Source organism: Pinus tabuliformis, chromosome 7 (genome assembly GCF_031772625.1).
Source record: "Pinus tabuliformis cultivar Carrire ecotype Pingquan chromosome 7, CPIR1, whole genome shotgun sequence".
Classification (NCBI taxonomy): domain Eukaryota; kingdom Viridiplantae; phylum Streptophyta; class Pinopsida; order Pinales; family Pinaceae; genus Pinus; species Pinus tabuliformis.
In genome coordinates this window covers 1,341,605,652-1,341,620,251 of record NC_142293.1, presented here as the reverse complement: position 1 = coordinate 1,341,620,251, position 14,600 = coordinate 1,341,605,652, and the positions used below count along the sequence as shown (strand labels likewise).

Sequence of the window (14,600 nt, the reverse complement as noted above, 5' to 3'; positions counted from 1 at the left end):
GTACACCGATCCAGAATGATGATATTCCAACGCCTTCTCACTGCTTCTAATTCGTATAAGAACACCCTTTTGGGACATCCAATCCTCCCTATTGATATTGTATTCATTTCAGGTTATGAGTTTAGTTCTCCTCAACTATAATGAAATCTATAGAAAGTATTGTTCTGATGATTATCTGGCTAGTCCTACTCCTTGTGCATATCTGGCTGAAGTGGTTTGCCAACTATTTTTGTTATATGTCATTTGCAATTTATATCCTATATAATTTTTGTTCTTTTAGTGTCTAGCTAATTTCAGTCCTTTTGGGTCATACTTAGTCTATCACCTCTCTATGTATCTAGTAACAAGATTTTTTGTAATGCCTCTATCAAATTTTGCTATAGCCTTTTATAATAAAAATATTCACTGGTGTTTGTGAAACAAATATAGGAGGAAGATTTAAAATTTGTCTAAACTCAAATTAGAATTTATATTAAAAAAAATCTGGAAACAAGTCTATTTTACATTAACGTTTATTGACATATTGTCAATCCGTAATACATAATCTAGATAAAAGGGTTTACTATCAAGATCACACATTCAGAGGGGGGGTTCTACTGATGCATTAATAGGCCGAAAATACAGAGAGCAAGATGAATAGTTTCAGTAAGTCGAAACCAGAACATAGGAGTGTCATAAAGAGCTGAAACCCAATGATAAAGAATAGGAGGCAGAATTTGTGAAACTTTGACAATGTACTAGGCCAAACTCGGGTGATAAAATCCAATCAGAACTGCATCCCATAATCTCTCGCAATCTTGAAGGATACTAATTCCCGCGTCAGGAGTGGTACAAGCTCCAAGAGAGCAATCCGTTGCATCTGAATAGGAATGACAAGAGCTCCATGTATTTGAAGAGTCGATCATCGTATGGTTTTCATCATTCTCAGTGTTTTTTTTCAACCACTTGCTTTCAATAAGAGCAGGGATGGTGATTCTGGTTGATCCAAAAGAGTAATCGGCAGTATGAGGCTCCCAGTGAGGTGGTACCGTTGTCCTGCGTGACTCTTCTAATAATTGATCGCATGCCGATAATTCTGCAGTCCCATAATCTTGCACACCTGGAGCTATGAAAGATAGATGACTGGAGAATTTCTTACGGATATGGGTAGAACTAGCATTGATCCACAGCTGAGAATAAGTCTGCTGGATGTTGGTGGGGTCTGGATCAATTGAAAACTCATGATGACTTTGATCCTGTAGTTGTTCATTCTTTAATTCCAATGAGCCCGAGACACAAAGCTGATCTTCTCCAGTGGTCACTCCATTGAAGGTGTTATTGGGTGACTGGGATCCTTCTGGCAACAAGTCCGAGTATAGCTGGGCAGAATGAGACGACGTAACAGCATCATGAGCATGAGCAGACACTGAATTGGTATTAGATTGGTCGAGGATGTTAGATTTGGTGTTGGGGTTGGGCCTGGGGCTCGAAGAGGAGCGGTGCTTTTTTAACTCGAGCTTCTTCTTGATTCGAGAGTTCCAGTAATTCTTTAGTGCATTGTCGGTGCGTCCCGGAAATTCCGCAGCTATTAGCGACCACCTGTCAAACAGCGCAGATCTAATTGTTTCTTAATCGCGCAACCTGAAGTCTTTCTAATTAAGAATGGTATTTCCGAAAGAGAACACTTTATTAAATAAAGATTAGGGTTTGCTGAGATTTATACGTAATGATTAAGAACGTTTACAAATGGATTACAGCATAACAAAAACAGGATTACAGCATAACAAAAACCTGTTACCAAGAACGGATTGTAAGTGAACAATCAATCGTTCTTCTTGATCTGAAAATGCACCACGTTTTAGTCCTGGACGTAAGTAGTTCATCCATCTCAACCTGCAACTCTTTCCAGATCTCTGGATACCTGTATGAGCACATATATACACATTGCATAATTATATTAACTTGAGTTGAATAGCTGTATTAAATTTTGCCATTCCAAAATAATTCCAATAAATTGTGTGAATCCTGATCATCTCAAACATATACATAATCGCTACTCCAAATATATATAATAGTCTGTATTTATAAGATTTATTAATTTATATAATAATATCTATAAACAATGAATCAGTTTACATAATAATATCTATAAACAATGAATCAATCACACTGTTTGTTTAATTATCTCAAATATATACATAATTTTCTCTATTTCAAAAAATTATTAATCTATATAGAATTATTGAGTTTTATAAATATAAAATAAATCTAGATTTATTGAATTCAATACACATTTTTTAGTAAATAGAGTTATTGAAATTAATATTATTAAATTATAACATATTATTAAAATTTATTTTCTTGATTTATTTAGAAGTATTGAGAGTTCTATAAATATAAGATAAATCTAGATTTATTAAATTCAATACATATTTGTTAGTAAGTGGAGAGTTATTAAGATTGATATTATTAAATTATAATATATTATTAAAATTTATTTTCTAGATTTATTAAGTTGCACAATATTTCTAATTCTGGCATTCATTAAAATTAGTTATTACAGCAAGAACTTGATATGCTTATACAAGTATTTATGCATTCATAATAAAAATTATTCATTTAAAAATAATAATAATATCATAAATTAAGATGCCAATATGAGAATTTGCTTTATAATCTTCCATCCTATTAAATTTTAGTTCTCCTTTAATAATTACAATTTAAAATTTAAAATTTATCTCCAACATATATAATAATGACATTCATACCCACCACTAAAATTAACTTAGATAGGGATCTACCCTATCCGGACAGGGATCAAAAGGTAGAGGTGAACCGATCTATCATGCCCCCGCAGACATCAAAACCCTAGAGGTATATCTCTAGGAATTTGATCAAATTGCTATATCATGAATTAAATGAATCTAAGCCGGTTGTATTAAATTGAATTTCAGTTAAACAAGGGGAGAAAATGATTAAAAAGAGAGTAGACATGGCTGCTTACCAGCTTGATCGGCGATATAATTCCAGCAGCGCGTGAGGCCATTTTTCATAATGTAGCTATTGAGTTTATTATCTTCTTCTGGTGACCAAAGACGTTTTCTCAGCATTGGTTTGAAGGAAAATGGGGGGACACCTTCCCCTATCCCTTTTCCTTGTCTGCAACTCATTGTATCGACACTAATTGCTCTGCGCTGCTCTCTGTGATTGAGTTTGCAGAAAGCCCAGTCCAGCGCTGAGTGGATTTAAACGCAAACGGAAAACACTAAGAAAAAATCAGGCGCTGCCACCATCATCTTTTCCTCCATAATTGACCTGCTAACACTTTACCAAACATCCATGCTCACTTCTGGCAATGTGATGATAAAGTTCACTTCTGGCAATATGATGATAAAGTTGCTTGATCTGGAAAGCATTCAATGCAGAGTATAAGAACCGCAGACAAATATTGTACGCGTTCCTGCCACATCCACATCGTGTTGGGTCTCCACTTTTTCATGATTCATGGATTTCCAGTCAGTAATAATTGACAAACAGCTTGGAAATCGTACTCTCCAATCAAATGAGAAACTGAAAGTCACACGATGCCAAAGCAGGGAGATTCCTACGAGAATGAGACGAAGTAATAAAACCAACGGAAATTTTGCTGTTTCCATATGTTGTCGCTATATTTCCCTACAGGGACAAGACACAATACCAATATTTTACGAAACGTAACTTTAGGTTAACCTTAAAACTATTTGGGAATTTTTATGCGTAGATTCTGTTTAGGATTAAAAGGTTGTAGATGAACATGAAATAGGGTTTTCTTTCGAGAGAGCTAAAATATGTTTGGGATTAAAAGGTTGTAGATGCACATGAAATAGGATTTTCTTTCGAGAGAGCAAAAATAGTGATAAGAAATCTATTTTATAATAATTTTTACATTTGTTCTAACTAATTGATGTTTTAGATTTTAGTTTTGATTAAATTTTAAATTCAAGTTGGTTATACATGGAAAAATAATGTATTCTATCTTCCCTTTAATTTTGGAAGATTTTCTTATTCTATCTTCTTTTTAGTTTTAGAAGATTTTCTTCTCAAGGATTCTATCTTTTGCTGAAAACCCTCTCATCTTGGGGCTATGTTTTAGACTTAGTGAAATTGGTTGATCATGTCTCTTCACTTGCAATCAGAATTTAGGATCAAATAAGATTCTCTTTTATTTTGATGCGGCTCTTACATGAAGTCAGGTAGCTTCATGAAAGGAAATAACTTGGTAATTACGACATAGCCAAGGACACTTCAATCTTTCTTGTTTCAAGATTAAAATGTAGATCTAAAAGTTGGGTTCACCTTCCCCCTTTGTTGTGGATCAAGCAAAAGATATTCCATCTTTTGAAGTGGATCATTATGTATTCGATGCTTCTTGCATAAATTATTTTTGGTGTGTCATTCTTTATCACGAGACATATTTGTTTTCTTGTTTGATAGGTTTCTTTGTGGTATACTTCAAAAATCTAAAGCATCCCCCTCCTTTAAGCCATTGTTTATTGATTTTAACCCTCTTATCATGAAAGCTATGACCACTCCAGTTTGGGTAAGGCTCCTTACTATGCTCATCCATTAGCTACATCTAGAGATCTTAGCAGATGCAAGAACAAACAAGATTGAAAGGGGTATTGTAAATTTTATCAACATATGTGTTGAAATAGATCTCAACAAAGGGCTACCTGTTAAAATCCTCCTTAAGTGGAGGGACCTAGTTTATTCACAATTAGTGGACTACAAAATCACTTCTTTCTACTGCAAGATCTGTAAATAGACTAGTCAAACTATTTTTTAAGGATTCAAATATTATTCCTATTTATAGTATTATAGGCAAGTATTTTGGTTTGAAAAGTTATACATATAGAATGTAGGGGAATATTCTATTAAAAACCATGTAATTTACTATTAAAATTAATAAATGTTTGGCAAATATTATCCATTTAATCATATATATATATATAGATATAGATATATGTAACAAATATGTAAATTTTTAACCAAATGAGTGAATATTCAATGCCATATCACCTCTTAGACCTTGGGGTCCACTCCTCAAGTTGAAATGAAAAAGATAGAACCATGACCTTGGCCTCTTCAATGAGCAAGCACAAATGATTCTATGAATCAGAGCACTTCATTAGTGATAAGGAAGTAGCCAACATTGCAAAATCCCTTGTAAATGGAATTGACTCAAGGAAATGTACTCATTGTCTCCTCCACATCTATTCCTAACAACTCCTCAAAATAAATTGACATCCATAAGAAAATGAAGAAAAAAGGACTTATGGAAAAATCCATGATCAATCCTAGCCTCGACATGAGGGCCATGGTAAATGTACCATCATTGTCAATTTTAGGATAACTTGCCTGTGAATTTGGTTTTTAATTATATGTTCCAAAAGTAGTACAATTTTTAATTCAAAAAAACAAAAAAATTGTTAATTTCAATTTTAATAAAATAATTAGGGATGAAAATTAAGTGTGTGTGTGTGTATATATATATATATTCCAAATATTTTACTAATAAAAAATAGTTTTTCCATTCGATACTAGGCTTGCTATTTTTAACTTTTTATACATATCTATAGATTTTGTATGAAATATTTCTATATAAGTTATAAAATGATTTCAATTAATGTAAGGAGATGCATTTACTAATAGCTATTTATTAACTATTTTTAAAATTTGAAAGATCTATTTCTCTTGGCTGGAATATGGGGTGGTTGTCTCACTGGGATGTTATCCCCTCCACCCAGTTTCAAATCTCATGGCTGAGACACAGTATGGTCTCTCATAGTAACGTTGGAAGGATAAGCGTCTTATTGGAGTCTAGGATCCCATCTCCAATTTCTGGTGGCCTTTGGATATGGCCTTTGGATGTCTTAAGGTTGAATAATGAGTTTATCGTGTATATTACTTGAGGGTTGTTGGATATACTCTTTGCATTTGATCTACGACCTTTCCCAATATAAGTTATAAAATGATTTCAATTAATGTAAGGAGATGCATTTACTAATAGCTATTTATTAACTATTTTTAAAATTTGAAAGATATCTTTCTCTTGGCTGGAATATGGGGTGGTTGTCTCACTGGGATGTTATCCCCTCCACCCAGTTTCAAATCTCATCCCCTCCACCCAGTTTCAAATCTCATGGCTGAGACACAGTATGGTCTCTCATAGTAACCTTGGAAGGATAAGCGTCTTATTGGAGTCTAGGATCCCATCTCCAATTTCTGGTGGCCTTTGGATGTGGCCTTTGGATGTCTTAAGGTTGAATAATGAGTTTATGGTGTATATTACTTGAGGGTTGTTGGATATACTCTTTGCATTTGATCTACGACCTTTCCCAAATTACTCCAACAAATTATCGATTCACAATGCTTAAAAAAAACTATAAAATATAAAAGTGTGTTTAATATAATTATATATATAAACCACAAAATCATTTAATATATTTTTCTATCTATTATATCAATAAATAATAATAGAATATAATAAAAAAGATAAATCAATTCAATTTAAAAGATTATATTATAAAATTTTATTTTTATTTTTATTAATAAAATTTTAAACAATTTCAAGAAAATAATAATATCCCTATTTCACTTAAAAAAAAAGTAATAATAATTAATTTATTTAACATACAAATTATTATTTACTATAAAATTATAATAAGTATTTAGCACAAATAATTATTGCTTATAAATTTAAATAAAAAAATAAATTATTTTAAATTTATTTAACATACATATTATTACTTACTATAAAATCATACTGAAGTATTTAGCACAAATAATTATTGCTTACAAATTTAAATAGAAAGTTCCAAAATTAATCTACTGAATTATATATCAACATCGTGGCATACAAGGATGCTATTGTATATTGAAATGTACCTAATATATTTTTATATTAAAGCTAAAAATTTGATAGATTTAAACCTGTCCACGGCATTTTCATATAAAAGAATCATTACTTTCCTTTCAATAAAACGTGGACCCTATAATATTTTTATTTTTGGCCAATTTACTCCTATTACTGTTATTATCCATCTATAAAATGCATCGACTACTCAAAGGAACGAATGAAAAAGGGATGTTATTAATTTTTTTTCCGATCATCATAATGTCACTTTCAATATAGAAATTGCATATTCTATAAACGTGTCAGATAATTAAATAATCTTGTTATTTTCACATAACCCTAGTCAATTACATGTCATCGTGTCATACATCAATATTAGAATATTTTAAAATGCACTTGACATATCATATCTGTAGGCTAATCTAAAATTTTGAAGGATTTGAACCTTTTAAAATCATTCTTTAATTACAATGTTATTAACTGTTGTTAGTAAAAGGTAGTTCTCTTTTATGCCTCACTTTTAATACCTTCCCCCCTCGTAAAATTATAAAGATAATTTTAAACATAAAAAGATTAGGTATAAATATTATTAAAATCATTAAGATATTTAAGTTATCGAAATATAAAAAAAAAAATTTATAGAAATATTAAATATATTTTTTTATAGTAAATTTGAGTTTTAGAAGTAAAATAATTAAAGCATTTTCCACTTTTGGTGAACATAATTTTTTTTTACTCTACTATGTAATTTAAGGTTTTGATATAGTTGTCCATGCTCAACTTCATGCGAGGGGTCTTATTTGCTCGATGCAAATTTGTAACCTCGTTCAAATATTCAGCACTTAGTATCTGAAAGGAAAGTCTACCCCAAAGGTAGTAAATGGATATATGACATGGTGTATTAGAGGAGTATGATAGATGCACATTTGGCTGAAGAATCCCTAAGGAAAAATTTTAGAGATATCACTATGATCTGGACAGAAGGAAAAAACCAGAGGAGAATCTTCCACAAATATCTTGCCATAAATCAGACCAGATGGCCGAGATGGTACACCATGCCATAAATGTGGCCATAGGGCAATCCAAGCATTATCTTCCCAGATACCATTTACAGCTTTTCAAACTACAAAAATTTGTGGTGGGACATCATGAATGTAGATGGAAAAAATGAAACTCTACACAAGAGTGAAATTTGGGGCCATAAGGACCACACAAAGACAACAACAAGCTGAATGGCTTCAACAATGGTGGAACGATTTCAGCCTCAACAAGACTGCTATGAATCCTCTTTTCTTCTAGCATGACTTTCAATATGAATGTGACACTTGTGGATTTTTAATTGAATGTTGGCATTCTCCATGTAAAACTGTTGGAGATGTCAATAATTATTAAGACAGTCAAATTCCTGGTTATTTTATGAAAAAACACCATGAATGGCTAGTCATGACTAAGATTAAACATCAAATCATCTTAAGAAAGCCTATGATTGTACGAAGAATTTATACAAAGGCTTGAGATTCTTGTAGATATTCTCAGTTAAGATTTCCAGGGACCACACTCCTGGGGAACTAATGGTTCTGGTTCTGTGGGCTTGTCCTTAAAGCTTCCATAGTCTAATAATGATGTCTAATCACGAGGCTGAATGTGACTAGTTTTCTCGTGGGTTTTTTTTTTTTTAAATACATGCCCTACCATGCAACCGATGTGAATCCAAGTGGGAAGTCACGTTTTGGACCAATAGAATGGCTCCACCTAACCAAGCATTGTCCACACATTAAATTCATGTGTTACCTCAAGCATAAAATAAAATAATTTTGGAATACGATGAGATTCCATATAGCACGTTTTTTATACATAGTGATATAAGATTGAAGTGGATGAATTCTAGGATCGAATCACCATGGTGTGAAAATACCAATATAACCAATATTTTAACGTTAGCCTATTGAATGTATCGAAACATATAACAAGTGAAGAACTAAACCATGAGACGCATTAAGAAAATTAACTTATGTATATACCTTGGACATATATATATATATAAATAAACAGAGAGAGGGGGTTAAAAGCCTATTTTTTAAATAAGAACAAGAAACTCGATAAACTCCCATGGTATTTAATGTAATTCTTTCCTTTTTTTAATGTCAAATCAAACTTTGTGTAAGAACCTTCAAGCAGTAAATTTCTTTATAAGAGGACATGAGAAAAGTATAAGGTTAATTATAGGTGCATAGAATAATAGTAATAGTTAAGTTGAAAAATAATTGTGGTTTAAAATATTCTTTTTGAACATAAAAATAGTTGTATTGTAATAAGACATCAAGAGAAGCTAACTATATGTTAATGCATTTATAAAAGTGTAATATAAACATTTCAAAGAGATATTTGGTCAATAAACAAGTTTATATCAAAGTATTAAATTATAATTTATATTTAGGTATTGAAATTTAGGCAATAAATTATAATCTATATTTAGGTACTGAAATTTAGACAACAAGAATAAAAGAAAAATCAGGTTTATTTGTTGGGGTTCATTACATAACCCCCCATGGTGTGGGCAACACCCCAAATTTTTTTTTTGGAAAATTTATGATTTCATAATCAATCTAGTTCATTCATCATTAGGTCATAGACCTGATAGCAGATGTTATGTGAGGTTTTTTTCCCTATATGTCATCCCTATTTTTATGAGAGAATTCTATTATGATTATGTATTATTGAGAGAGAATTGTAATTGAAAGAGATGAGTCTATGAGAGAGAGAATAAAAGGTTGCATTGAATGTGCTTCAATTTGGGTCCTTTCATTTTCTAGATGGAATAAGATGAAGGACTAGCTATTTCTTCATGGATTTATCTGAAATCGGGCGAACCATCTATATTGGCATCTCCTTTGTATTATTTCATTATATGTTTTATTTCCAAATTCATTTTAAATTTATTTTTGTATGACTTTATTCCTAACAAATAATTTGGGGCATGGCATGTTTTCACAATTAATGAAAGAGCATCGAGGCTCCTTTAAGCTCAAGCAATTGGTAGACAAACCAACTTTGGGTGTGTGTGATCAAAATTGATGGATGAATTGCATGTTGGGTCACCTAAACAAGTAGTGGGTTACATGGAACCTTAGAATAAGAAAATGGATAAGGCATGACTCATATAGAAATAGGATGCATCAAAGTATAAATCTAGTAAAGAATAAACATTCAAGGTTGGTCTTTCATATAAAGGTGTGTAATTATTTGTAGTTATGCTAAGTTTCTGGGTTGGCACAATGGGGGCTTCGATAAGGATTAATGTGATAAATGAAGAGTTAGGACCTACATCAAGTATGCCTACTGATGCTATAAGTGATGCATTTTTTAAGATCATTGGCACTAAGTAGTAGGTAATATTCCATATATTTATCATAAATCTTTAATAGAGTTGCAGGAAAAATGCTACACTTATTATATATCTGTAACATTCTTCATACTAATAAGTTAAGGCGCTTATCATTTTTAAAAAATAAAAAAATGGGGTGGCGGGAGGGGGAGGGATTCTCATAATCCACAAGGAATCATTTAAGGTAGATATGCTTGGGTCTTGGGAATGAAGACCAATAATCAAGCTGAAGCCCTGGGGTTGCTCCTAGGGTTGTCTCTGGCCCAAAAAAGGGGAATCAAGGATATGAAAATTCTAGGGGATTCCATGTTGATAATAAGTCATATGAATTACAACTCACCCACTCAAAACAACAATCTAAACAAGATCATCAAGAGATCCTAAGACATGATCACCCTCTTTGATTGAGTTAATTTTTTCCATATTCTAAGAGGTAACAATAAGGACGTCGACCATCAAGCTATTTGGACCTATTGGATGAATGAGGAAAGTAGCAAAGTGAATGGAATTTTGGTTTCGGTCATCATTCCCTAATAACAGTTATGAATCTCAATTTATTGATAGCTAAGTGTGATTTTGCAAGGATCAAGTATTTTAATAGTAGATACTGGTTGGAACTTTACTACCTCACCTCTCCTATATTGTCTCTTTTTCTCCCCTTCTACCCCCTCCTTCCCTTCTACTTCTCCTCCACTCCCCTCCCCCTCATATTGCATCCCTTCCACCTCAACCTCCATCCCTCCCACCCCCCCACCTTGGCCACCTGCGCTGCCACCTTTGTAACCCCCCTTCCCTTTTCTCCTCATCCCTGTCCCATCGACATTCATTTCCCTTAGCCCATCCTCTAGGCTAGTGCCTCTCATGAAGAATGACACATGATGTAGTGTGGTTGTTGTCCTCTATCTCGTATAGCACGTGGACATTGGAGAAGTCTTAGTATGAGATCCTAGGTTTCTGCTAGTGGCAACACTCAGTGAAACCGAGTAGAAACCATGTGAAATAAAGGGGAGTATGAGGAGAATTTACTCCTTTTGGTCTAGGAATTCCAGTTCATGCTCTGAACACTGGAGAGGGATAATTTGATGGGTGTTTCATTGAGCGGAGGAATTAAGGTCGAACATTGGGATTTCTAAAAAATGAGTACCTCGCATCAACTCTGCATCAGAATTCAGACCATCATCCTCTTTATAAGGAGCAGTAACTGTAAGATCTCTTGTCTCACGAGTTGGTTTGCTTCTATCTTGGGGGATTTCTTAAAGGTCTAGTGGTAGAGTATGGGGATTTTGGCTCGTCGGTGTAATCACAAAGTCAATGTTATTCACACGGTGGTGGTATATAACATGGTGGTTTCAGAGGGTCATCATGTGAAGAATATGGGTGTTTAAGAGGGTGGCAACACAACCATTTCTGGCAAGCAATCATCATTCAAGTTGCTTTCCATGGTTGGTGGTGCTTCTGAGTTAGAAATTACAGTTTTCCAGGAGTGCATCTGGTTCATTTTTGGGTTGGGTATTTTCTTTCTCTCTACAGATAGTTGTATGGGACTCCCCTTCGCTGTCATCATGGACGTGGTGAGCATTCCTGAGGAGAAGGGCTCTTTGTCAGGTTCTTGGGGTCATTTTTGGCCTCATACAGACCGCATGCCTGGGCACATAGCATTGGATCATGGGAGGCATCTTCAGGCTTGCGTCTAATGTGACAAAGAACACATGGAAATCAAGGAAGGGTTAGAAATTAATGCAGGAGCAACAACTTGATAAATGAGATAATTCGTGAGTTGGAAGACGAAGTTGACACTCTGTTTAGCAAATTGAACAACTGCAACTAAAGTTGAAAGAGAAACGTTTGGAGGCAGAGGAAGAAAACACTAGATTAGAACTTAACAACCCGACTGCAATGGAGGAGTAACCAGTTCTTTTTTCCCATTTTTGCCAATTTTTGATGTTGAATTATACATGTAAATATTTTTTGAACAAATTTCATAGGATTTATAGCTATAGGCAAGTTTGAAGGGAGAATTTTGTAATTTTTGGCAAGAAAAATATGGGTTCGGTGGAACATAGAGTATATTTAGAGTCCCTCTGGTGGCTCTACATTATTTTGTAACTCTCCTATTTTTTTGCCATTTACAAGAATGGATTAATATATATATATATATATATATATATATATATATATATATATATATATATATATATATATATATATATATATATATATATATATATATATATATATATATATATATATATATATGTGTATGTATGTGTGTGTGTGTGTGTATGTATGTATGTATGTATGTATGTATGTATGTATATCCTACTCTTTCCAGTTAAAAATAAATTAATTAATTAAGGTTCTCGTCGTAGGTTGTACCCCCATAAATGTGTTGTGGACACTTTATGTTGGTGAATGTTATTGTTCCTTCAAAATTCTTCTTGGATAAGAATATAATTGGCTTAGTACAAAAGTATTGTTAGGATTCTTTAAGGCCATGGTTGGACATGTACCTAATGTTGGTTAAAATTGCTTGTGTTGAACTTGGTTAAAATTTAACATGTCATACTTTAAGGAATATTTATGGGTAGACCTTAATTGAGAATTCATAGCTTGGTTGTAATAGGAACAAGCTGGCAAAGGAAAGGGAATGTTGAATGACCTCAGGTGTCAAAAGTGAAGCAAAATTCAGATAAGACTGTCGGTTTGTGACATCAATCTTCATAGTGAACGAATTGTAGTGTTTTTATAAATTGGGACCCTATAATTGATATTACATTTTCAAAATCCAACATTACATTTTTTGAATTATTTTTAGAATATATGAACATTTATTTTTCAAGTTGAAAACATGGATTTTGACCTATCTCTAAAGAGTGTTAGCTAAATATAAGTACAAATATAACTTTGAATAGTGCACTAGCTTAAGTAGTTCAGTATTTTGAGTTACATATATGAGGTTTTGGGGTCAAATCCCTAGGTTGGATAATTCTATGATGTGCTTAATATTTTAGGCTTCACTTAATGGTCTTTCTCAATCAAGGGCACTATGTGTATGTCACCTACTTGACACTACATGCAATCCTTCAAATTAGGGAAGTTATTGGGAGTTTCTCAAAGAACTCCATTACAAGTAAAAAAATATGATTTAATGAAATGTTATCTCCAAGGAGGTTGAGATAAATAAGTATAGTATAATGAAACTAGGGTTAAAAGTTTCATAAATTCATTGATATCCTATACATATTATTGAAAACATAACATTATGGTTATTAAGCATTATGTATTACCCTAGGCTTAAGTATCCAAATTTCAAGCTTTAAGGATTACCACTACCCAATACTATAACAAGTTTAAGGATTCAAAAGACACAACATAAACCAATAAGAATCTAGAACCTCACTCTATCATGGGTTCACTAACATATGAGAAACTAATGTGGAAGCATTTTGGACAAGAGAAAACTTATTTTTGTAGCTAGGTGAAAAGAAAGGAAGCAACATCAATGGTGTATTCTTAAGCTAATGAAAGCATGGTGTTGTGATAAACCCCACCATGATTCAATTGATCTCTCCAATGAAGTCAATTCTTATTCTATTCTTATGTTAGTGAATAGATACCCCACTTGTAGCTCCTTACTCTAAATTGAATTTTATACAATGGTTATAGTAGTCATAACTCTTCTAGGAAATGTTTTCTTTGGAGTAATGGGAAACCAATCCTTTAGAAAAGGTAGGAAACAATGTGTATTCAAGTGCACTTGAAATTAAGAGGGTTTATGTAAGTGAAAAAGTTGTGCAAAAGTTGAATGACAAACATAAAGAGATGTTGATAATAAATGAAGAATATGTTATAGGAACAAAATAAAGGGATGTACATATGATGGCTTGGTTTTTGAAAGAGCACACAACAGATGAATGGATGTGCAAGAATAATCACAAAATAAGAAAATGGATATACATGATGGCCAAAGAGAATTTATGTGTTTCTTGAAGATCCGAAGAGGATAAGAATAAGAATGAAGGATAACACTACAAAATTGAAGAGAGATGGCAATGTTAGAGTTCAAGAAAAATGACTATAAAATATTTTTGATGGACAAAGAAGGTGTGGTACTATGTATATTGTAAATAAACCTTTGAATGTTAATGTGCCAACTTCTTATATTCTTTTATGTTTATTAATCTTTCTATATTTGTGTTTCCTATTTTATTATATATTTTTACAATTTGTTAAATGTTTCCACTACATAAAAATATAGTTTTTTAGAGAACTTAAGTTTGAGTTGTGCCACAGTTAATATAAGAGACTCATTGCACATCCCTTGCACATTTGATATCAAAC

The 14,600-nt window shown here is 32.7% G+C and overlaps 1 protein-coding gene across 1 annotated transcript; it reads right to left on the bottom strand.

The window, feature by feature from the left end:
- Positions 1 to 593: 593 nt before the first annotated feature.
- LOC149252528 (uncharacterized) lies at positions 594 to 1,895 on the bottom strand. The gene is made up of 2 exons (XM_089456681.1): positions 1,771 to 1,895; positions 594 to 1,578 (listed from the first exon to the last, which is right to left on the bottom strand). The coding sequence occupies exons 1-2, from the start codon at positions 1,860 to 1,862 to the stop codon at positions 738 to 740; spliced, it is 933 nt and encodes a 310-aa protein (XP_089312807.1). The 5' UTR covers positions 1,863 to 1,895; the 3' UTR covers positions 594 to 737.
- Between the last annotated feature and the right edge of the window lie 12,705 nt (positions 1,896 to 14,600).

Excerpts from the sequence above, each read along its gene's own strand:
- LOC149252528 (XM_089456681.1), bottom strand. The coding sequence starts at position 1,862 with ATGAACTACTTACGTCCAGGACTAAAACGTGGTGCATTTTCAGATCAA. Across the intron at positions 1,579-1,770 it reads CAATCCGTTCTTGGTAACAG|GTGGTCGCTAATAGCTGCGG; the intron begins GTTTTTGTTATG and ends GCTGTTTGACAG.